At 42.0% G+C, this 25,151-nt stretch overlaps 1 protein-coding gene across 9 annotated transcripts in view; it reads right to left on the reverse strand.

The window, feature by feature from the left end:
* Positions 1–25,151, reverse strand: part of RBMS3 (RNA binding motif single stranded interacting protein 3) — a 718,180-nt gene that overhangs the window by 426,032 nt on the left and 266,997 nt on the right. Inside the window, exon 1 of one of the 9 annotated variants that reach the window (XM_037383223.1) lies at positions 24,229–24,756. The exons of 7 other annotated variants lie outside the window; for them this stretch is intronic. In XM_037383223.1, the coding sequence (XP_037239120.1) occupies positions 24,229–24,303 (75 nt within the window). In that variant the 5' untranslated portion in view covers positions 24,304–24,756. Of the gene's footprint in view, positions 1–24,228; positions 24,757–25,151 lie in introns of those variants that run through there. One more of the 9 variants, XM_037383222.1, reaches the window with a different exon arrangement.

A 25,151-nucleotide genomic window follows, 5' to 3' on the forward strand; every position in this document is an offset into this window, starting at 1 on the left:
AAAGTCCTCAGTTGTCAGCTCTGTCAGTTGAAACTGCAGCATGGATAAAGGGTGTGTGCCAGGAGAATGGGAGAGTCGAGTCAAACAGATGAAACAGCCTGTTCCAAATTGAACAGCACACTAACGGCAGAGCCCAGAAAACAATGGATTTCCTTCCAAGGCTACCTACTCTATCAAGGCAGCTATCAAGCTACCAGTTTGTCTTGCCATAACTTTGCAAACAACTTCTGTGACCAACACACATCAAACACTCCTACGAGGGCTGCATTCCTGGATCAGTTTATCAGAAAAGCTGTCTACACTAAGCTGTTGTGCCTACAGTTACAATACCCAACTTAGTGGACTCCACTACTTCTAACAATATTCTCCCTTCAAGACACAAACATGGCTATGCTGGGTCAGAGCAGAAATCCATCTAGCCCCAAATTCTGTCTTCAATGGTAACCAGGAGCAGATGCCAAGAGAAGAGCACAGGAACAGAGGAAACATACGGATACTACCCCTCAGCACCCTCCTAGCCTTCAACAACCTGAGGGTTTGGCACCTCATGGACTGTCTTTCAGAGGCAATTCCTAGGTATATAGCATCCTCAGTGGATTTCTATGCAATGAAGTTATCCACCCTCATTTCGAACCAGGTGAACTTTTAGCATCCCAGTTCCCTCTGGCAAACTATGCTTTTTTCCTTAAATGGTGCTCACATCCCTAACTCTTAAGATTCAAAGTCTGGTATTCAAGCCATGCAGCTACCCATCTTTACAGCTCAAAAAAATCTTAAAAGTTTTACCTTCACCCACCCAGTCAAAAGTTGCCCTTGCCTACAATCACCACATTCACTTAATTTCCAATTATCTCTATCCTCCCCTTCCACCAAATATTCAGCCAGCACCATCAAGAATGATGCCAATATAGGCCACAAGAGCAAAATGGACAAGGAAGAGAATCCTCTTTGCAAAAAGAATATTGCTCATGGTAGGAAGCAAGCTGTCCACCTCTACACCTGTTGTCTCTCTCTGTCGAGTATCTAGTGAATGAGCTAATAGGCATTGCCCTCACAACACACAGAGATGAGTACTTGCATTGCATCTGTATAACTCAAGTAGAGATATAAATTCATGCCACTTCTAAAGTAAAACCATTCATGTCATTTTCGGTAACTGTATGGTATTGCCATCACAACAGTGACAATAACATACAACTGCTATCAAGGCTACCAGTTTGTCTCCTCCTAACTTTGCAAACAACTTCTGTGACCAATACACATCAAACATTCCTACAAGGGCAGGATTCCCAGATCGGTTTATCAGAACAGCTGTCTACACTAAGCTGTCGTGCCTATGGTTACAAGAATGTGCCATGGCTAATCTGGATCTGGGTGGGATTAACTCCCTACAGCTGCTGGTGCTGAGATTTCTGGCTCTATTTAATTTGGCAAAGAACTGCACAGGAAGCTGAAAAACTCAGTCATTGTAGCAAAGCTTCTGACATTTTTGTCCCTGGACCCCAGAGAACCCAAACACAACTCCTGCCAGAAATCAGTAAACTATTCAATTTACACAAACAGGCATGTAAACTCAGGTTGTAGTTTTGTTACCAATTTAAGCTGCCCAAAGTGCAAGTTGTCCCTGCCCTCACCACCTCTCTTGGCTTGGCGTTCCTGCTCCCTCCTGGATGCCAGTACTAGAGCTTGTTTGGCCATGTGCTGAACTGGCTCAGGGAGCCCAAGGACAAAGAAAAAACAAAACAAAAAAAAACCCAACCAAAATCACAAAAAAAACCTCACCAGAATGCCTTAGCTTTCAGCCAGATCTGCTCCCTAGCCCGATTCACCTAGTAGCCACATGAAAGCAAATGCCAGCACCATGGAAGGAGTAGCTGCCAGCAAGCACAGAATTACCTCTAGCACTAGGACTGAATTAAATAACCATGAGACAGCAGTGTGATATGACTGCGCTTGCTTTCTACAGAGCTCAGTGGTATTGCAGCAAAGGAAGGGAACAGGTCTGTCTGCAGCACTGCGTAGATCATGATCCTGCCACGACTCTGGCCAGCCACTTCTTAAGATGATTTAAATATCTATAAACATTGCCTGTTCAAGATTAAACAAATTAGCTGGTCTGACAGTGCACATTTACTAATTACTTCACGAACCTTTGGATAGTTTATCTAAGCCATTAAGCCTGCCTCAGCTTTCTTAATAGAGAACACACTTCACTAACGCTGTGCTGTCCAGATTTCACAACCTGCCATCTTCATCCCTGCCAGGTGGAGAAAAGGACTACCTGGCACCCCTTGGTCACAGCCTCTGGAGAAATACCAAAGTCTATGTGAACCTAAGACACAGAGTAACCTATTCTCCACACAACCTGATCTTTCCATATGAACATTAAAAAGGACTACCAGGGCGGGATGGGAGGCTTGCACTGACCATGCCTGTTCTTTGTCAGGGAAGCTTAGGTTGCTGAGAATGCCTACCTAGTGCATATCTGCAGCCAATTAGTGGCAAAAGGCACCTCCTGTGGAGCCTGTCAAAGCCACCCTATCCCTCACAGGGTTGCTGCACAGAGATCTGAAGCTCTCTTTTCCTCCTAGAGGGAGGCAGGGATTCCCCACACCATACAACGCAGTAAAAGATCAAATCCAGAAATCAAACTCAGATATCTCACTCATGAGATCACTAAGGCTGGCAGAAACGTCGATTTTAATCAAAATCAAATAAGAAGTGAGCCAGTGAACCTTCAGAGAGCTGCCACAAGCAGAATGTGCACAGCTTTGCTTTAAAAGACAACAACAGAAATCTCATAGCCACATCTGTACTAAAATGCATTTGACATTGGCCATGTTAGCCATCCCACTTGACTTACTCCCACTGGCACATGGCTGCAAACGGTATCCCCTAATACAGCAATGCCTAAGAGGATTTGCCCCAAGGAGAGAGCTGACGAGATTGCACCAACCTTCCCCCAAGGGTTTTTCCCAATGGAACAAGGCTTTAATGTGCAGCTAGTGCTCTGCAGTACTTTTTCCATTAGAGGCTGCAGTGAAAAGCAATGCTAAATCTATGCATCTTTATGCAACCAAGACCAAGTACACCTGCTCAGTCCTGCAGACAGAAGGAATCTTGTCCTTTTTCCACTGATGTAGTCATTCCTATCACCAGGATCTTAACCAGCAGGGGGTCAAATCTATAGACCTGTACATTTTCAAAGATTCAGTGCCACTAGTATGCTTCCATTTACAGCTTTGATTTCTCAGGCAACTTCCTCACCAGGAAGCTTAACAAAGGAGTGCCTGAGATATGGCCAGAAATGTTTCCCCCCACATCCCCTTCAAACCTTCCATGATAAGAGTCATACATAATGCCTAGTATTAACTAAATACTTTTTAGAACTGAAATCAGAGGCAATCTGTAAGGTACCACAAGTGAAGGCACTGAAGTAGATTTTAGAAGTAAACAGAGGTTTAAGAGTCTTCAGGTGACAAAGAAAGAGCCGCAATGTCCACAGTTAAATACTGCAACACACTTTTTTAGGCCTGTCAAGCAGAATTTTTAATCCTTTGCCCCCTCCTTTTCATTTAAAGCATCCTTCTGCACATAAAACAATTTTCTAACTCCTTTGCAGCCAATGGATTTCACTAAGCAAAAATAACTAAAAAAGTAGAAGAAGAAAGTATAAAAAGAACCACAAGAAGATGTAGTAGCAACTCAGATCCACCTTCAAAACTGGCCTTTTCATTTTAGTTAATGAGTTTCATCCTTGTTATAGAAACAGGGACAGTTATGTTCTCCAGTCTTTAAGGAGGGTGGCTGAAAATCATTAGCAACACCTGCATCTGCAAATCATTTTGTAATGCTCTGAATGAAAGATGATAATAAATTGCACTGACATTCATGGAACATTTGCAATTTCATCATTCAAGAGAACACAGGGATTCTGAAGAAGCATGACAGAAAATCTTATAAGATAGGAAATAATACGGGTAGTTTGCATTTATATAGCTCCCACCACCTGAGAATATATATATATATATGTTAAAAAAAAAAAAAGAGCACCATCAACTGTATCTCTGAATATATTTCGTAAGATTCTATAGGCTTCTTACCGATCTCAGAGAAACAAGACACAAAATAGCAACTTTTGCTTCAGTTTATACAGCAGAGTAAAAGTCAGAAGAAAAACCTGTCAGAAATTCCTTGCTCTACCTACCTCATGGCTTCCTATATGCTAAAGTGCCAACATCAGAAAAATAAAAACTTATCTAAAACACAATGAAGTGACACAGAAATGTTTATCAACATTGCAATCTGGGGTAGAGTTTAGCCTTTTAGCAGTATACTCTGAACTGAGAGATTAAATAAGTTGCATAGCATGTCTGTAATTTATTCCTAAAGCAAATTCTACTGTAACTTATTTAACATGCAAATACAATTTTTTTCCATTCAATAATAAAAGGAAAATTCTATTTCATAATGGACTACAGTAAAACTTTCCTTTGTTTCAGCTCTCCAAGAATGTAAGTGTTACTAGTTTATTTCTTGGCTTTTTCCTTTAACCTTATTTGTTGCGGGAATTTCAGGGTGTACAAACAAGCATAAATTGAAAAAAATTCCTAAAGCCATTTGGACTTAATTGTTTTCAAAACAGCAGGTTATATTTCAACAGTATCACGTTGTCTAGCCACCTTCTAATCCTCCCCAAGACTCAGAACATGGTTAGCTGGGGAGCAAAGAAGAAACCAGGTGGCTTATGAATAATTATCACTTTTTACAGTACTTCTCTACATGCATTTCTACTAGCACGCTGTTTTAAATTTAATGGAATTCTGAATACTCTGAGCATAAAGAGAAGTATTTACGTGGAGCAGCATTGTCTGACTTGGTTGATTTACTGTTGGTAGAAAGAACTCATTAGCTGTCAGGCCAGTTGTTGAAAAGACCATAATGCCAATGCACGAAGTTGACATAATGAAAATAAAGGGAAGAATCTGGGCCAAATTCAGAGGCAATCTGTAAGGTAATGTAATTTATACCCACTTATGCTCACTCAGATTCCCTTAGAACTTGTTCTACCCAATCTATTGATGCATGAGGGACTCTAAATTGATGTAATTGATATGCCAAAGAGTCAGAAATGCTATAAGGCCCCAAAGTCGAGGGCACTTAAAGTCATGCTTGCCTACATTTTGTTCTCTTCGTTAATCTGTCCTGAATCCTCCCTCCTTTTACCATTTCAGCCTGTGATTTATGCCATCAAGAATCCCGGAGCTGCAATGGGCCAAGTGAGAGGCAGGGTGTAGGTAAGTGAGCATGACTAAGGAAATCTAAGTTGATGTAACACAGAAGCTAGGGAAGCCAGGTGTCTTTCACATGCACATCTACTCTCCCCATCACTTAGATTCAATTTGACATTTGGCTCTGTGTCCCCTCCATTACCACAAGCAATTGAATTTTTGCTCAAATGGTACATGCAGCCACAGCTCCTGACCCTAAAATGAGGGTCTGTAAGGAACGTTATGATGATCTAGTTTGACCTTCTGCATAATAAAAGCCATCAAACATCACCCAGAAAGCCCTGGACTGAACACAGCAAGTGGAGTATGAATGAGAAAGACGCCCAATGTTGATTTAAAGACTTCAAGTGATAAGGGAATCTGCTGCATCCCTCAGCAATCTGCTCCAGACGGAAATTACCATTACCTTTCAAAACATGCACCGTGTCATCTCTTGACTTTTACTGGCTTCAACTTTCAGCCTTTGGCTTTTTCTTTGTTCTCCTAGGCTGGATAAATTTATTTCTGTATTTCTTATAGAGAGTATATCGGATTGCCTCTCAGCCTTCAGTTCAGCAATTCACATTTTCTAGATCCAAAATCAAGAGAATACAAACATTGTAATCAAAATAGTTTTAGAATGAGTTGAGCTTGCACTGAAAAATATTTATATATGCTACCCTGATAAAAGTCTTTTCATTTGGAAGAGGAAACAGGACAGCTGGAATCTGGTGACCACAGCTTCCTCCTTCAGTTTCTGAACACTCCAGGATACTATCAGTTGAAGTGTTTACTTTACTCTCTCTGCTGGGCTATCTGAACATACCGGGAGGAAGGGAAAGACAGCCAGGGTTGCAAGCAGCTTGATTGTTAAGCCACTGCTCCTCAGTCTCTTCCAAAGGTCTCTGAAATCTGTTCTGCTATTCCACCCTAAGCGAACACTCCACCATACACAAAAATGTTGAGTGTACCCCCAAAATTCAAATTTTTTCACCATCTGCTAATATACAGAGGTATTTAGTCAGCAGTAACCCTGGTGGCAATGACATGTAGTCTTATTTTCTGGTTTCCTGTTGAAAACAAGATAGTGTGCAATAAAAAAAATCCTTGCCTCTCAAGGGAAATCTCATTTCAAATTCCATTACAGCTTGAGGAGTTGCAGGAACGCATGAGGAACACACAAAGGGATGCTCTGGAGCAGCATTCTGGTCTTCTACCAACCAGTAAACGGGATTATCCAGAACAGGATGTTTTCATGTGGTTTGCATTCTTGTTTCTAAGCCCTGCAAGAAGATTCATCAGAAAATACAATATGCCACCGTTGTTTCTGATTTCAGAGGTTGGCATGCTAATCCATTGTGTACCGGAGCGCTTGATGCTGCCTCTCCCAGCAAGCAAGATGTTAAAGGTTTACACTCTGTGTGAATGAAAGGGCTGAAGCATAGACTAGCTTGTTTTCTATTTTGGTCAGAAATCTAACTCCTCAATAGAAACTAGCTGGCTCTCAGCAAAGTTGATGTTTCTTTATTATCTGTCAGAATTAGCTGCTGTTCATGTGGGACATGTGCTCCCCAAAAGGGGAGCCTTCTCACAGAGCCATGAGGAAGCACATCACCACAGCAAACCATGAAGAGCACCCAGCATCAAACACTGGTTCCGTGCTTCCTATCAATTAATGCCTTTAATTCTGTGGTCTCCTTCACCTCCAGACTCGGCCTCTGTCTGCATTTACACCTTCCCAGAATAAAATCCTTGCTTCCCCCACCCACTTGGTAACCATCATTCAGCTAGTTCGTCTATGACTCATCCACTTCAAAACCCTGCTGACTCACAGTCCTCAAAAAAGAAACTTGCTCAAAGAATGTACTGAGACGTGGGTACACCATCCATGCCAGCAAGAAATTCATCCAAGTTGACCCAGTCTCTTTACTAGTGAAAGGCAAGAAAGATGCACTTCGTTTGTGAATCTTTATCGTTTAAAAACCTAATTAGCTCACAGTTATAAATAACTAACATACACTTCAATGGCCTGATTTCCAAAAATATTATGAGCCCAGCAGCTCCTATCAAATCTAATGAGTACTCAAGAGTGAAAACCAAGATAAGGCTTCAGAGTTAGCTTTTGAAACAAGAATAAGCAGGCTGACTTCATGAACCCACTGGTAAAAACTGTGACTTACTTACGCATGTGATAATACATGTATTAACACCTTTGAATAGTATGTGAGGTTAAAACAACAGGGAAAAAAAAAAGTAACGTAAAAAACAAAGACATTTCAGATGGAGTTGTAACTCTCAAGTTGACCATGATCCTTCACCATAATATATTCTGTTCAGAATGAAGTGTCTTTATGGGGGCAGGACCAACAGGCCCCCCCAGAAGGACCAAAATGAAAGACCCAGAAAGATCTGCTTTTTTTCCCCCATCACTATAAAGTTATTAACACACTGGATGAGGTACCTAAGTAGGTAGCAGCACCTCTTTAAAGAGAGGGTGAGGGCTTCAGCAGCTTTCTAAGACATGCCTCTCGCCACAAGGTAGGAACTCCTTGTGTCTAATTATAAACAAACCACTGAGAAATTTCTGGTAGAGGTAACTATGAATCCACTTGATTTCACACCCAAGGAAGGGAGGATGGTCTGGATGACTTCTCAAGGTCTCTTGCAATACCATATCCCTTCTACCAAAATACTATCAATCCATCGAGGCAATACAAAGGAACTTCTCGCTGCAAGATTATCCTCCCTGCTCCCCACATTTCTCCCGAACTCTACCCGAATTCCTCCTTCTCCACAAACTGCCCACTAAATGTGCAGCCTAGTTCAAATCCAGGCCTTAATATTAAAATTGGTTTACCTTCAACTCTCCCTAGCTACCACCAGTACTATTTCACAGTTACCAAAAGTTACCAGAGACATCTCCCTTCACTAGCACACTACTAGAGGCATTCATCAACGTTGGCAACAGGATAGGTATACAAGCTTGCTCTAATATTTGAAGCTCACAATCACATGAGATTAAAATAAGAAAAACAACAACAAAGAAATGACAACAGGACAAGTCATCTTCTGAATTAAGCACAGGACTCATTGCTACGATTATAGTTTCTTCAAAAATTTCACAGTTCACACCCAAGGAAAACACCCATGCATACAAACTAAGTATAAACTAATCAAGGTATTTCTCTGACAGACTGGAAAGAAAGATAAGAGAAAACAATGAAGATATTTTTATTTCTCTTTGAAATTATTTGGGAAGAGCTAAGTACCTTGTTTAAACAGACTACATAGCTATATAGATAGATTAGCCACACAAGACTAATATTGAAATGGTTCAGAACTGAATATCCAAACCAGCTAGTAAACCCTCTCACTGTAATCTTGCTAGTTTTAAGAATTTATTCCTATCTACTAATTTAAACATTTATTTTTACTTAAATAATTTTCAAAGATAAAAGACTGCATCTAACAGTTCTCATGAGCTGACACAGAGCTGGTATGCATCACCTGTAAAAACATAAATATTATTTGTATGTTTTTCAAACAATCTAGGTAACATTGAAGAAAAAAAGAAAAACTCTGTAACGTTGGATATTTGATAACTTGTCCCTTATCTGCTTGATGTGCCATTTAGGAAAACACATTTTTAAAAGTCAGTAACATATTCTGACTTTAACAGTGGTGCTTCTTGAACCCCAGAATCTCAGTAAAAACATGAAAACGAGAAGAAAAATGAAAAAACACTTAACCTCTCCCAAAGTAATGATTTTAAAAACTATTTACTTGTATAATGTAAACAAGACTAGTATTTTATTCAAAAAATCCCACCCAACATAACTTCTCTCCCCGTAAAGAAAGATGTGCTAAAGATTACAGTTCACTGGGGACTTCAACATTCGTATCAATCTCTATATAAACATTCAGGTACTGCAGTGATGGGCAGCAGTGTAAAACCCTGAGAGAGAGAGAGAGAAAAGTAGATAAAATGCCTTCAGGAACAAGTTTCTTTCCAGGAAAACTTACTAAACGAAGACTTAAATTGAAAAAGTATTATTTTTCTATGTAGTGGCAGTTTTTCATCTCTTAACTCTCTATTGTTTGTAATATGCTCACAAAATGAAATTTCTTTCCTAAAGGCCAAATTCTGCCAGTCCCCTTCCCACTCAATTATTCCTCATCACGTATGCAGTGCTGTGGTTTCAGCAGTATTGTTCACAAGGTGATGTTCAGCTGAAAGCACACCCGGACTGCAGGATGGGGTCCAAAGGGAGAGAACTTCCCAAGTTATCAGTATCCCAACTCAGACACCCCATCTCCCGCCAGGAAATCACTTCTACCAGCAACGGTAAGAAAATAAATACAACCAAACAGATCAGCACAGGTTTTTCCCCCCCCTAGATGTCTGCTTTGGGTATTCCCACTGTTCATGCGGAGTAAGCAACAGATACAGTAGCAATTGGCAATGCAAAACACAAATCCAGAATTTCAAAATACATGTCTAATTTTAAGAAGTCAACGACCATCAACTGAGCATTAACCCAAAAACACTCAAAAAATACGCAGAATTGCAACCTACGCCTAAACCTGAGGAGCCCTGGTGAAGGCTGGCTGCTACATCCCAAGCTTTTTAGAAGACTGCATTCTGCTTTTCATGTGACTTTTGAGGCTTTTAGGTATATATCCGGGTTAGACATCCGAGCTCTTCCCTACAATCTAGGGGGAAATTAAAAACTGGTACATACAGAAAACACACATATCAAAATACCTTCAGGAATAATAAATTTCTGCCACTTAATGTAACCGTAAGAGCTGGAAACAGACCAAAACAGTGAGTAATTTTCAAAATGCATGTTTCATAAAAATAAACTCCACGTAACTGCTAAAGAGGCTTCTGTCACATTTTTCCTCATTTAAGCAAATAATCATTTCCTTACAGCCCTTGCAACCCAAACGCTACAAGATTTTTAAAAATTAAAAAGATACAAAGGGAAGAAAACATGTCCATCCTCATTATCCAATCTAAGTTGCCAAAGGCAAACAAACAATAGTTATTTAAATCATTAACATTATGCTGCTAACAATATGAAGCGTTACCTGTTTAGGGATACAGGGGTATTTGCTTTTGGAAATACATTCTATTACTGCTGGGGGGGGTGTGTGTGGATGGGAAATATTCTTCCGTTGGTCTCCCAACCCTCCTCTTTTCTCCCTAAGAAAAATACACTAAAAGTGAGATTTCCCTGCCAGCTTGTAACTGCTATGAGGGAGAGGAGGGGGGGGGGGAGCTAACATTTAAGCCCCAAGGAGCTCCTAGTCTTCAAAAGTGCAAAGTACATACGGTTCTAGTTGAAGTTAATAGGAGCTGCAGGTGACCAGCAGTTCTGATTCTGAGGCCCCAAGCTACTGTACAAAGGACTGTCCCTTTGAAATTTCAGCCTAACACTTATCAACAGCCAACTTGCTGAAGTGCAAGGCATATGCATCCCTTTCCCCCTACGGTATTTACTTTTTAAAAGCACCAAACAGTTGTGGGAAACACAGCTCTCCTGCAATGTTATAGCCCCAGTGAAATAGGAAGCAAGTATGAAAAAATACCAACTCTAATCCTTACCAAGCATGAGCCCCCAGCCATTGCACACCATGATATTTCTACAGCTCTCTACTGGGAATAAACTTGCTGTCTCACACTGACCTCGGCTGCTTTGCTCTTTTGTCCAGTGCCATTTTGTTCCCCATGGAGCCAGCCAGCAACATCAGCTAAGACTTTATTTTTGAAGTGCCAGCACACTGACACAGGCACCTCCGGAGAACCACACCACAGCTTCCTTCACTTTGCTGCCAATACTTAAAATCTGCCAGACAGCAACACTTGGGAGACTGGCCACTGAACAGCAAAGATGGAGAAATCAAAGCCCAGACAAAGCCCAGGGAAGCATAAAGGTAGTTGTAAACTGAATGCGTGCAACTGCAACACTGAATATTAGGAAAGAAAATGAAAAAAAATTAGCAATGCATGAACTGGGAAGGCAGAGTGACTCATTCCCAAGGTGATGGAGTAGCACACAGCATAAAGGTAAACAATAGACACTAGTTACCATCTACCATCCAGGTCCTGGCACTGCTCTGCAGTGCTACCTCCCACCAGGCACTTCTCACCGCTTCTGTTCCTACCTACCTTTGTGAGCCTGCCTTACTTACATTGCTCATAAACTCTTGCAGGCAGGGACCAACTCTTACCCTGGTTTTGTATGCAGCTCAGCACAACAGAACTGCACAGTCAGAGGCAGTCTGCAAAGAGTAAAACACCATCAAAAAAAATAATGAGGGGGACAGTATGACTGGCTTAGGAAATAGAATTGCAGTATCAATATAAAAAAAAAAGTTGCAATGGTCAAACGGCAGAACAATAACCGTGACATACAGATAAGCATTAGGTGAAAGACAAATGAGAAACAAAAGAGTTCTTAAAAAGATGAGAAAAAACAAAACAAAGGAAGGTGGAAATCCGAAACTTGGAAAAAATGGTAAAGAGGTGGATTTGCTAAATCACAAAAGATGGACAAATCATAGAATTAAAATAAGGCTTCTGGCTTTCCTTCCATTGATTTCATGCTAATGGTGCCCACACCTCGTGCCTCAGACTTTTCAAGGTCTGTCCTTATCACCTCAGAGTCTGCTTGCCTCTCTGCCACTTGGGCTGGTTAAAATGAAGGCACAAACTTACCTGACAATCTCTCAGGAGAGGAAATAAGAATGTGGGAAAGAGGAGGAAGGAAATAAAATTCACATATCTCTATCCCAGAATAGCTGACTAGCACAGAAAGGAAGTCACCCTCTGAAGGTTAAGAAATAATAAACAACTAATAATTTATTCCCTTGCTACAAGACCAGGAGAGATGAAGCATAAATGCCTACTTCATCGGCTGTTGTTGGGGCATGGCAGTTATACTTCATTCCTCAACACACACTGTAAAATCACAATCTACATCTTTGTGGCCATTGGCACAGGTCCTTGTTCAGCTTTAAAAACACCAATAATCCACCCCTGTTTATAGTGTTTTCACATATTTAAAAGAAAACCCTTGGGACACAAGAAGTTATCACCATCAGGAATATCATCTATTTCTCTCCCATCCGCAATGTACCTTTGAGTCAAAAAAGCCGTTATTTGTAAAAAAGCAACTACTCGCAACGCGACAGTAAGGGAGTGCGTATGATAATGTTACAAGCCAAGAAGAGCGGAATTAAAAAAAAAAAAAGTAATGACAACAAAAAGACTTAAAATAACTCCTGGCAAGATACACAATGTCAGACATGAGAAAGCCAAAGCCAGTTGGCTCCCATTAATCTGTATTTACCAACTTCTATTTAGCTAATGCCTACCCGTAAATAACTTCTTTGTTATTCCCTTGCTGATTAACAGGGTGCTGTAGATTGGGAAAGTTATCCTGCAGGACTCGAACACAGGCAAGTGCTTGACTGATGTTGATCAAACCACGACGGCCATTTTGAATGCCTTCCCCACCAGCGCCGGGCCGCAGGCCCCGCCATGGCCAGCCAGGCCGCGGGCTGCCTGCGGGCGCTGCCTGAAGGAAGTTTTTCCCTCTGTTACTTGGAAGGATGAAGCCTGCATCTTTATCCAGGTGTCCACTAAGTTCTCTAGTGACTTCTGGAAAAATTTGGGCCAGGTATTATTTCAATCTCTACAACAGTGCCCTGCTCTGCCCCTCGTACCGCCCGCACACCACCAGTGTCCTTTTCAGCCAGGCACCTCAGCCAGCCTGCGGGCAGCCACCACCTTCCCCAGCACCGCAACAGGGCACCTCTCGTCAGGGAAGTGCGGCCTTTTACCCTGCTCCTTTCCTCCTCTTCCCCAACAGAAAGGCCCAAGGGCAGGAAGGTGTAGCCTTGAACCAGCAAGGCTGGTTCAGATCCTCACTTCAGATAAGCGATTTGCCAAAGTGCGCTGTAATTCTGGATGTCCCAGCTGGAAGCTGTATCAGGTCGGGCTTCAAATGTTTTTGAGACCTCCATCTGTTGGAGGTGTGGATACTCAGCACTTCTGGATAACCAGAGATTAACATGCCACCTTCTGCAAATGTTTCCCCTTTCTTTTCCCAGCTCTGCCTCCACTCTTACACCACTCATGCTCGGCATTTGCTCATAAAGCAGCAACAACATTCCCTGCCTCCCGGTTCTACCCAAAAAAGGACGGTACGGATGCTACACAAGTCTGTCCCCACACCCTTGATAATCTGGTACAGGCTTCTGGAGGCTGAGGCCATTATTTGCATGCAGCCATTACATGAGCAAATAAGGTGTTTAAGGCACCTCTCAGAATGGGCTCTGAAGATTAGTTAATGTTTATACAGCCCACTGCAAATTGAAATGACTGCTACATGCTAAGTGTTACCATCACCAGGGATCCATTTAACTAAAAGCAGGCCAGACAGTGAAGGAAGCAAAACTTATTTCTTCTGTCCGGCACAATTATTGCCAGACTTATGCAAGCTAAAGACACCCAATAACCCATCTAACACAGTAAATTAATGTTTATGCTATTAAGTTTAGACAATCTAATGCTGAAAGCTTTTCAAACTACAGGAAATTGCACGTTGCACAGGGACAACTGTATACAATTACAGTGATTTTGTAAAATGGCAGAGATATAAAGCAGAAACTGAGTGGCCGGCAAGGCTTCTAAATCACACAGATAACAAGTATGTCCTGGCGGGCCAGTAGTCTGCAGCTTTCTCACGGCTGTTTCTAGAGAAGGGAATTATAGCCATAATCTCAAAACTCAAGATGACTCCGTGCGCTGCACACCTGTATCTCTGAGGAACGGACAGGTGGGATCAGCATGTACTGCTACTGCCATCCTGGAGTCACCATACACCAGCCAGATTTATATTATCCCAGCTTGCACCACCAGCTGGCACCCATAGTAAAAGCACCACCGAAAAAGACACTTTTACTGGAAATATTTGGATCAACCCCTGCGTTTCTTGAAGATGCAAAAGCTCTAAAGAGATACAAAAAGCTCAAACATGAAATCCAGTGAGCACAATGCTCTCCCAGGCAGAAAGCTCCCAGCTGCTTTGCTAAAGGCCACAGCAATGTGTTTCCTTTATGCTTGTTTTCACGAAGGATTGTTTAACAGTACTTGGTGCGGCTCTACCTTGACACGTTAACGTTGTCTTAATACAGCCTAGGTTAAGCATTCAGTTTACCAAGTCCTACTGCACACTCTGTCAAACATCTGAAGGACTGCAGTGCCTCTGACTTTTTTTCTGATGTCTTTCAGGTATAAAGTGGTATTAAAGGTAGTTTTCATGAATGCAAAACCAGGCAGGGACTTGTATAAGAGTTATTGGTCCTATTCTTTACCTTATTCATTGTACCATTCGCAGCTCTTTCCATCACTGTCTCCCTTACGCTAAACAATTTCAGAAGTGTCACTTGCACACGAAACAAGTATGTATTATACCATTCAGATACATATGGTAGATTATCAGTTTGTGTGTATCAACTAAGCAGAACATTGACAGCTGTGTAGACACATCTCAGCTGATACTAAAAGAAGTCTTGTCGGCAGTTTTGATCTTAAAGTAAATACACTGAAAAACTTAGCTCTAATTAGGCTGAAAGGCAGACACAATTTTCTGGAATGAACACTAAATGAATGCTGCCAATAACACCATCTTTGCAAAATACCTTGTTTGGTTTGTCTTAAAAAGATAACATTTTCAAGAGAAAATATTCCAACTGACAAGTGATATGTCCCTGCGGTTTGCATGTTCACAAAAATCTAAATTTTGTATTTTAAACTGTGTTATGCTTCATTAATATGAAATCACCGTCCTGCATCACAGACATATTAGCCAAGCTCGAAGTGACCTAATTCATTTTTAATATTTCATAGAGTTTGTTAAAGACTGAAACAAGAGATCACTAACACAGCTCTGACACCCCCTGTCATGAATCAAAAGATGTAGGGAAAAGGTCATGTACTAACTGGCACCCAACCAAATTTATCACTATAAAATAAAGAGAACAGAAATGAAGACTGCATTTCCCATTATGCTTCTCTCTTTGTAAGAGCATCTATCAACTTGCACGATACCAACAAGCAGAAATTATTTATAAGCGTGTCCCCCAGTAAAAGGTCAGAGAGATGTGAGAAAGAGAAGAAATAAGGATTGTAGCATTTGTCTAAGCTAAAAGTAATTCCTTCACTTTAAAGCAAATTCAGCAGCAATAGCCTTTGAAGACCAAAAGGAGAAACAATTCCCAACCACATAAAGAAACGAACAAGTCCCTTATATGGCTAAGCATTGCAACGCCATTTTTTTTTCACAGCTGGAAAAATTAGAACAAGAGGGGAAAAATAGAGCAAACTTTAAACAGGCAGTTCTCCGAGCACCAGGGAATTCACACAGGCACATCATTCCAGCTTTAAGAACTGCCAAATACTTTCTTCTTTAAAGGGAAGGAGGACATTACACCAGGTGAGTCCCTGAAATCTAGATTTTCACTCTCCTGCTGTAACTATGGATACCTAGCTTTAAAAACCTTTTGTGATGTTGCGGTACACCAGGCTCCCTTATCTCCTCCTCTGGCAAAACGCCTCCTTATGAAGTCCCCTAATCTCCCTTTACCTCGCAGGTCACCAACACACCACCTCAAGGTTTTGCTGGCTCTGGCACTACCCGTCCGCAACCACCCTCTGCCCTATCTACTGCATGGTCAGCCTGCCTCTCACCCCCCTGTAGCCCTGGGGCAAAGGTGGCCAGCTTCTCACCCAGGAAGGTAACTGGATTGCATCCCAAATGACCAGAGTTTCTCACAGGCGGCTCAAACGGGACTGGACGGTTGATCCAGTCCTGCCGCCTCCCGCCAGCCCAAGGCCGCGTGTGGAAAGGTCAGGCTCCGCGCAGCGCTGACACGGAGCTCTGAAAGGCTCAGCCTCCTGGGCTCTAAATATAGCTAGGCAGAGGAAGGGCCGTGAAAGGGGGTGGGGAAAGGAGCTGGACAGAAGCCAAATGAGCAATCAGTTAAATAAAACACCACCATGTTGGTCCACCCATAAGATTCTCCCGCTCTTCTCCACCATGCTCTGCAGCAGAGAATTTAAGTGCAGCTTCAGGATTTAGTCTATTAATGCAAACTCACAGTATAAGAACAAACTGCTGCTTGACTTATACTGGGGGATGGGGGGGGGGGGGCGCTCAGGGGGAGATACAAATCTGTTCAACAACTTTTCTTCTTGAATAAATCTGAATCACACAGGAATGACATCACTTCCACTACATGACAGCCCATTAATCATCATCAACCACATGGTACCAGCCATAAAACGTGTCATGGAGACACCAACAAGGAACAAAATATCAGAGTGCTCTACATTGTAAACATGCAATCTTAGGCATCTTCAGGCTTCTACTATTATCTATATACGCCAGGTGGTTTATTTCATTCGTTTGCATCTGAATGAAGGTACTACAATTAACAGAGGAGCCCTTATAGAAAATATGTCCAAACCATTTCATCTACATAAATTTACCACAAATGAAACACTAAAAAAATGTAAATATTTACTTTTTTAATAAATGACCACCTTTGATACTGAAGTTGACTTTACAACAAATAAGCAGAGAGGGAATTTATTCCCACCACAGTTGCCAGCAAGCACAGAAAGAAACAAGGAAGACAAAAGGAAAGAAAGAAGGGAAAGAAAAATAAAAAAGTCTTTACATACAAAAGTAACAAAACTAATCTTTTCCTTTTATTTGAAGTGTCAGATCTTTAAAGTCCTTCAACTAATAAAAACTTCTCGGAGAAGAGATCAGACTTTGCTGTGAACCAACAAAATAAAAAAAGACAGTATGGCAGAGGAATTCAACAGGAACCTCCAATCTGCAACTACAGATAGGACAAGCAACCTTTGCCTCCCTTCTCCATTTAGAAACACTTTATCCTCAGAGAAGACCTATACTGAAGACTGATTTGTTGCAAATTTCAAGGAGGCTCACAGTATTTTTATCTTAAGAATTACATAAATAAAACCAAAACCAGCTATCTGCTCTATCCTTTACTTTTTTGGATTAACCACGCTTACTCTCTCACAGAAACTTTTGATCTTCATTATAGACACTGGGCTCCATGCAAGACATCTCCTATGGCAATTAGAATTCCACAAGGTATAAATCACATTCAACTGTGGCAGAGAAACAGGTAGAGACACAAGAGTGTCTGGTTTTTGCTGCTCAATCCCTAAAATTGTAAGTCAGAACAAATAATGTTAAATAGAAATTATAACCAGGGAAAACCCAAAATGCTTTTAAATATCAGATGGGGTATGTCCTGACCCACTTGTACAACACAGAATCATTTTCATAGATAGTTCTTGTTTCTTTTGCAATTCCTACTTTTCTTAATTGTTTTTTAAACCTGCATATTGTTCAGCTGTCCTGGTTTTACTGTGGAGAACAGTATGTGCTTTGTGGGCCTGATTCTGCCTTCCTGAACGCAACTGAAGCTCTTTCATTGATTTTTCAAAGGAAGCAGAACAGATCCCTCTCGTTATAACTTCTATTCAATAATATTATTGTTAATCAGCTATTTAAAATATTGGTATGTAGTTCTGCATCAGCAGACACCATTCTCAGGCTGATACCCTGCACATTTAGAGTAGCTCTCTCTGTAGAAGTGTTCACTTTTAAACTTCCCTCCACCACACAATCTTGCCCATGACTGGGAAAGCAATGGCAAAACATGACTACAAACACAATATAGGCTGTGACAATATCTGAGTAAATCACTGTTCTGTCTCCCTTCTCTGCCCATCTGCAGTCTTTGGTATGGAACAACTATATCATAAAAGCTCTTATTCACACATGCTTTTGATATTACACTATTTAATCACATACAGCTGTAGCTGATGAGACTGTTACAAAACACAATTTTAATGCAGCACTGGAAGCAAGTTCTGGAGACACATTAACCATTTTCCTCTACATAAAATTTCTAACATTAAAAGACTTCAAGAAAAACAATACAGAAAAAAAAAAAATAAAAGCAGCCCACTCATTTTGTTAAAATCTGCTTCTCTTCCTGGACACTCTGGAATGGGCTTGTTTGCAAGTGAACTCAAAGTCCCTGCCTGGAGTATAGACAGTGACAAACCCACTTCCCCCACACCAAAAAAAATAATTAAAAATCCCTGCTTGCAATTATAAGCAAAGGGAACACTATCCAGGCTACTTACAGCAAGACCTGAAATGAACTCAGGCATCCCTACTTGGAACACAACTTTTCTTATCTAGTTTGTAATTCATGGAAGTTTAAGAAAGGACAGTCTGATGATTTTTACCAAGCTACTTGAAGTAAAGCACAAATATACCGTCATGCTTATTTTGAAAGGCCCCCATGCATTAAAACGCAAATCACTCCAGTTCTGAAGCACCGTATTTATTTTGAACGGGTACCTTGTATAAGGCATTCTAAATTACAACTATTAACACACAGCACTTGCCACAGCGAGATCTACGTATCCTAATCTGGCAAATGCTTGTAATCTCGATCTTTTGTTACAGAAGTAAAATATCTGCTTGCAAAATGCATCTCCGTAGAATATAGCAAACGTTTGGTTTGTTTTTGTTTTTTTTTAAAAAAAAAAAAAAGGTAAAAATTTGAGCTTTCCTTTCCCACAGTTTTGGGGTTTTGTTTGTTGTTTTGGTTTTAAATTTAAACAGACTTGCATTGAGGCAACACATGAAAGGAAGATCAACCAACAGATTCAACATCATTTTAATATATATCATGGTATCCCTTAAAACAACAAAATAATTTTTATTCAGGCATGTAAAGATAGATAGCAAAAAGTAATGGAATAAAAAACAAGTTCATCTCTTTCTGCATTTTTCAGAGGAACATAACTTTTATCATCTTAATTGTTTAATATAACTGGCAAAATACTCGAGTTACATATTAATACTACTGTCAAAATTACAGCCAGGCTTAAATATTTTTAAATGGCATTTAAACAAATTCATATTTCTTTCAGTCAGCTCTTGGAGGCATTTAAAACATGCTGCAACGTACTGAATCAAACAGGGGCTAAGAGCAAACAAACTTCATTCCTAGAAATGCATTTCTCTATTTGCAAGTGTTTCCCTTTACTTTGGCATGATCACATGGGCTCCAGCTAGACTTTTGAGCTCTGGCAGCAATCCAACCTGCAGATGGTTGGAAATACAGCCTGAAATCAGTGTGTGGTTGATGAATTACTCCTTACACCTGACCCCTGCTTCACACCAGGCACCAAACACAATCTGAACACTACCAGCCAGAGAAGCCCTGTCAGGCATCTCCGTATCTGGAATGCTTTCTTCAAGGCCTTCTGTATGGCCAGATGGCCAAAAGTGGGGAATGCCGTAAACTTGCTAAACAGAAACCTGAGTGACAAAAGAGCATGGGATTGGTAGGTACAAGGTGAAGAGAGGCAAGAGCTTCGTGCAGACTCCAAAAATATGCTTTCTAAAAGAGGCTGATGAAGCAAGGAGGCAGGCACGCTCGTGGCACGCAACTGAAAGAGGTCCCCAATTCCTTCGTGCCAAAGGATGCCGTAAAAACGGCAAAAAGAAATCATAACAAAACACACACACTCACCCAAACATGTACCTACAAAATTACTTCATCAAGCTAAAACTCTTCTGAGTACACCTGTTTGAATTTCCAAATTGTTTTTTTCCTCAGCTGGGGCACCTATCTGTCACTTCACAGACATGCTTATTAAGCCACTCTTGCCTGCGGGCCAGTCTACACATTTCTCACATCCACAGAGACAGGATTTTGTTCACATAGGTGTTGGGAAATCACACTTCTTCCTTTTGCGTGTGCTCACACGTGCATCAGGCACACAGAGATGAAGAGGTATTGTGGGTACAGTAAACACTGCCTCTCCATTTGCAGTATTTCAGCCTTCTGATGGGGTAGCAGAGTCAACACCATGAGAGTTAAAACTACCAAACCCGAACCATGACTAATAAGTAGGAAATATCTGGAGAATGCATGAAAGCAAATCACACGGCAATAGCTGCTGAAGTGGCATATTTCTACTCCAAACGCAGGTACGGCGACCATAAACCACACAATTCCTGTTGGCAGGTAACTGTGGCACCTTGTCCTTTCTACCCAAGTGATTCAGGTTTTTTCAGCAAACTGTTTGCAGAGGAAGCTTACCCCAGCGCTAGGTCTAATTGTAAGCTGCAGAGGACAAAGATAAAACACAGCATCTACTAAAGAGATTCCTTTAAATATATTCAAGTAGTTAATACTTTTTCCTCCTTTTGCTTATCATTACACAGTATTTTGTGGTGCTTAGTTTTGCCTTCCTCTGTGCAAAATGGCAAAGAGAAAAGAATTTGCTTTGGCAACCAAGAAACTAAAGAGAGAAATGTAAGAACCACAATGCAAAATTTGGCATCATTATCGTTTCATCTGTGACAATTTACAACAATCCAGTTGTTTACATAGTTACACCATCAGCAAGGATTCAACTAAGGAAAATCACTTCACATCTCCAAATAAAAAACTACTATAGATTCTCATCAGATATATATGAGCTGAACCACCTCTGTGCACTATTCTTTGCAGCAAGAACACAAGACTATCCTTCACTTACAAGAGTAACCAAAAATGTTTATTTGAAAAAAACTCCTAGGACAACTGGACCCTGCTCTCAGGACATGCCTAAGGAAGTTGCAACACTGTACTTTCAAACTGCAGTTGTCAGACAGCGTCATGCCAAAATGAGAAAAATAAGGTTACGTCTTTCCTCAGACTCAGTGCTTGTCCTTAAGAGACATATTAAATTCCTTCCAATTGCCTCCTAAAAAATGACCTTCCCACACCCCCCCCTTTTAATTTCTGGATGACAACGGGTTTGTCTAAACATGCAATTACAGTTTTAGCTTCAGTGGTGGCATCTGATAATGAAGGAGCACAAGTAAATTGAATAATAACAGCGTGTGCTTCATCGTGCAGAAAAGGCCACGAAACACTAAAAACTTAAAGCAATCAGACAAACATATGGAATCCATTTTTTCTATTTATAATCCCATTACCCCTATAGCTATTCATTTACACCGTTTCTGCACAACAACGTGCTAGCTACGTTAGAAGACACAAACACAGACTGTAGATTGAGATCTTGCGCAGCTCCGTGCTCCCCCATGAGAAGGACATGATGTACAGTTAGGCGGTACTTCTCAAAGAAGAACCGAGACAACTTCACCAAACAAGCGAAGCAAAAGCAGTGCTTCCCTCAAATACGCTGGGGAACATGAACTTCCAAACTTTGCCCATTGAAGATGCTGCCATTCTGCATTTCACAAGCTGTACACAAATGCTGTAAGAAAGCCTAGAACTTCTTTCTTAATTACAAATGAATGCACACACACCCCTCAGCGTGCATGACTATAAGCATAAAAACACATTCTTTCTGTACAGCTGAATCCTACCATGCTCGGCACAAAGAGCAGTTTTTGGAAAATAAAAAGCTGAAGTTCACAGGATGGCTGGAATCATACAGGGAGTTATTAATTTTTGCTGTTCCAATAGGCATGATAAAAGATACAGCTCCCCACCACAATGTTATTTGATTACCCGACTATTAGCTTTAGACAGACAATGGATGTAACTGCTTTAAAATGTCCCAGAAGCTGATGGCTAGCTTTAAGGTAACAAAATCCAGATGCTGCCTGTCTGCACTACTCTAAACTCTTCAGGTCTATAGAAGAGAAATACTTGGGGATGTATGTATATATCTGTGTGTGTATGTGTTCATTATTTAGGTTGTATGTACGCACTTAACTGTGGAGCAAGGAAAATAAGAAAATGAATGTCATACAAAATGTATTACCGATTTTAAATTTTTACCTGTCTTTACAGTAATAGCGCATGTGTGCAAAGACAGATGCACGTGACTTTTCACAGGGTTGATAATTTTATGTACTGGCTATAAAAACACATTTAATTTATTTTTAAAGCATCAGGTTAAAAAAAGCCAAGGTACAGAAAATATATTGTTACTATTTTAAGCTCAAATACAAGGTTAATTTTCTCAAAAAGCTTATATTACAAAGTTTAAAAAAAAAGCGAAAAGGGAAAAAAAAAAAAAAGACTAGCAAAATGTAAGCTACGTGAGTAAAAGGCATGGAATGTCCAATATTTCTCCTCCAATACTCGAGGCTATTGTTCTTTCAAAAAAACACCATCAATTGTTTCATGTCCTTGGCTTGCCAGGTTTTGAGGAATAGCATCAGTCTGCGTCCCCCCAATCCTCCAAACAGTTAAAGCTATAGGCAATATTGCAGTCAAGCTAGTGACGGGCTGCTGCTGCAACAGCAACAATACACACTAAATGGTCACAGAGGTAAAACGCAATTTGGATCGACCTTGAAAGGAAGAAAAAAAGAAAAAGAACCGATAAAAATTACTCCAAAATACAAAATTTAAAAAGGTTAAATTTTATACCAAAAATTCTGCACGGTACCGTGAAACTGTAGAGCAAGAAAGCGAGAAGTAACCCTTTCCTGAATTACAAGGCTGTAATCATATTGAGTGGTTCTGGTGCCATCGCAACTCCAACCAGCCTCAATCACAGATCTTACAATTAGTTAATTTATATAATGCAGTACTCCGGCTATAAACGTTAACGGGAAAGTAATTTTTATTAACAAGGAAATATAACTTATCCTTTCAGATCTGCAGCCAGATCAACGTGCTTCAAACCAAAAGTCTGGAGAAGTCAAGCCTCCTCTGTGACACTTCACCACACACAGACCCACATGTCAAATGTCCCGTGTGTTAAATCTGCCACAGAAGCATGATGTATGTGTATGCAGTGCCATACACACGTGTGCACCCTGCCTCCCCCCCACACACACCAAAAAAAAAAAAAAAAAAGAAAAAAAAGGATGTTTGCTTATTGACTGAAACTGTTAATCTGTGGCTGTGAGGTCACACTTCAGAACAGTTTTGGGTTTTGTTTGTTTTGGGTTTTTTTAATACAGTGTCCTAATAGGGTTTGCAAACTTTCGGTTTAGCGTTTTTTCTTTTGTTACTGTCCCTTGGTCACACAGGAAATCTTTTCACAGACCAGACTATTATACAATGGCATTAGAAAAATAAAGCTTTAATTAACTAACTCATGGCCAGGTAGCATCGCCTTCCCTCAGCCTCTTTATGGGATGCAGGCCTCCTTTCCAGTCTGCTGGCATTTTAAGAATTATTAAGCAGAAAGAAAAAGGAACAGCCCATGCTTGGATACGCTCTCCAAAAGTAGCTACCGTCTATTTCCAGACCTCCTAAATGCAACAGAGTACAGCCGTACCATTCTCAATATTTAATGAAATACTGAAAGCAGTGCAAGGCACTGAACCAAACTCCACCAGATCCACAGCCAGTTAGCTCCGAGCTCTCCTCTGAGCTGCACAGCATCTCCTCCTCAGCTGATTAAAAGTTTGAGTCGCCACAGACAGCTTTTGTAACAGCAAAATGCCTTTGAGCTCCGAATAAACTGTCGAGATCACTGGAAGAGCCAACAAAACAGCGTTGCGTGCGTGATGCTGTCCAGAGCAGTCTTTATCCCGTGCCATAATAAACACGTTACCTGCCCGGTGTCGCGATAGCGTTAACCACACCGGTCTCCCCAAACAATAAAAGGAATTAGCCGACACCAGCAACCCGTGCGGGGGGGAGAAGGATAAAAAAACAAAAAAATTCAAATTAAAGAAATGGAGGGCAGACAGTACCCTTCCTGGCTCTCTCACGCCTGCTTACTGCCTACCAGCTCGGCTCTGCGCGACACCGAACCCGAGGAAGCGACGGAAAAACCCCGCCGAAAGCCGAGGCGAGCCGGCAGCGCGCCGCGCCGCTCCGCGCCGTGCCCTACCTTGGTTTGCAGGTAGTGGGGGTAGTAGTAGGTGTACTGGGGGTACATTGGCTGCTGGTCCAGGCGTTTGCCCATGTAGCTGGAGTCCTTCTGGCTGGTGCAGGGAACTCGTTGGCAGGGTGTAGTGCCCCAGGGCCTTTCTTCCTCTCACGCCGCTATTCCTGACAGCGCCGGGCGACGGAGGAGGCTGCCGAGACTTCCTCGCCGTCTACCGCGCGCTAATTCCAGCGCAGCCAAAAACGCGCCCGCACGCACATATATATGTGTGTGTGAGGGGGGTGCGGGGGTGCGCGCGGGGCCGCCCGCCTGCCCGGCTGGCTGGGTGGAAGCCCCCTGCCCGGCTGCCCGCGGCGGAGCAGCCCGCCGCCCCCGCTCGCAGCAGCGTGCCCCCGGCGCTGCCCGCCGCCCGCTCGGGAGGGACCGTCCTGCGAGAGGAGCCGGGCAGGCAGCGCAACTCCAAACCGCCGCAGAGCCGCCCGCCCGCTCGCTCTCCTCGTCCTCTCTTCGGCTCGCCCCGCTCTCGAGCCCTCCCCTCTCGCTCCCCACCCACCCCCCTTCGAACGAAAAAAAAAAAAAAAAAAAAGAAAAAAAAGAAAAAAAAGGGAAAATAAAGAAAAGAAGGAAAAGAAAAGAAAGAAAAAAAAGGGGGGGGGGGGGGGGAAGAGCCTTCCCCAGCCTAGTTGCCGCTGCCTCCCTCACGGAGTGACATGGTGCTCAGGGCTCGTCCTGTCTTTCATTCAAACCCCCTCCGCGCCGCGCCGCCGGTGGGAGGGACCTCGGCGCGCCGCTCCCCCGGGAGGTCGGCGCAGGCCGCGCGGCCGCCTCGCGCCCCCGCCCGCCCCCGCCGCCGCGCCCGCGGCTCCTCGCGCCCCGGCGCGGCCCCCGCTGCCCGCGGCCCCGGCGGGGCGGGAGCGCCCGGAGCG

The sequence above is a fragment of the Falco rusticolus genome, chromosome 4, assembly GCF_015220075.1.
Source record: "Falco rusticolus isolate bFalRus1 chromosome 4, bFalRus1.pri, whole genome shotgun sequence".
Taxonomy (NCBI): Eukaryota; Metazoa; Chordata; class Aves; order Falconiformes; family Falconidae; genus Falco; species Falco rusticolus.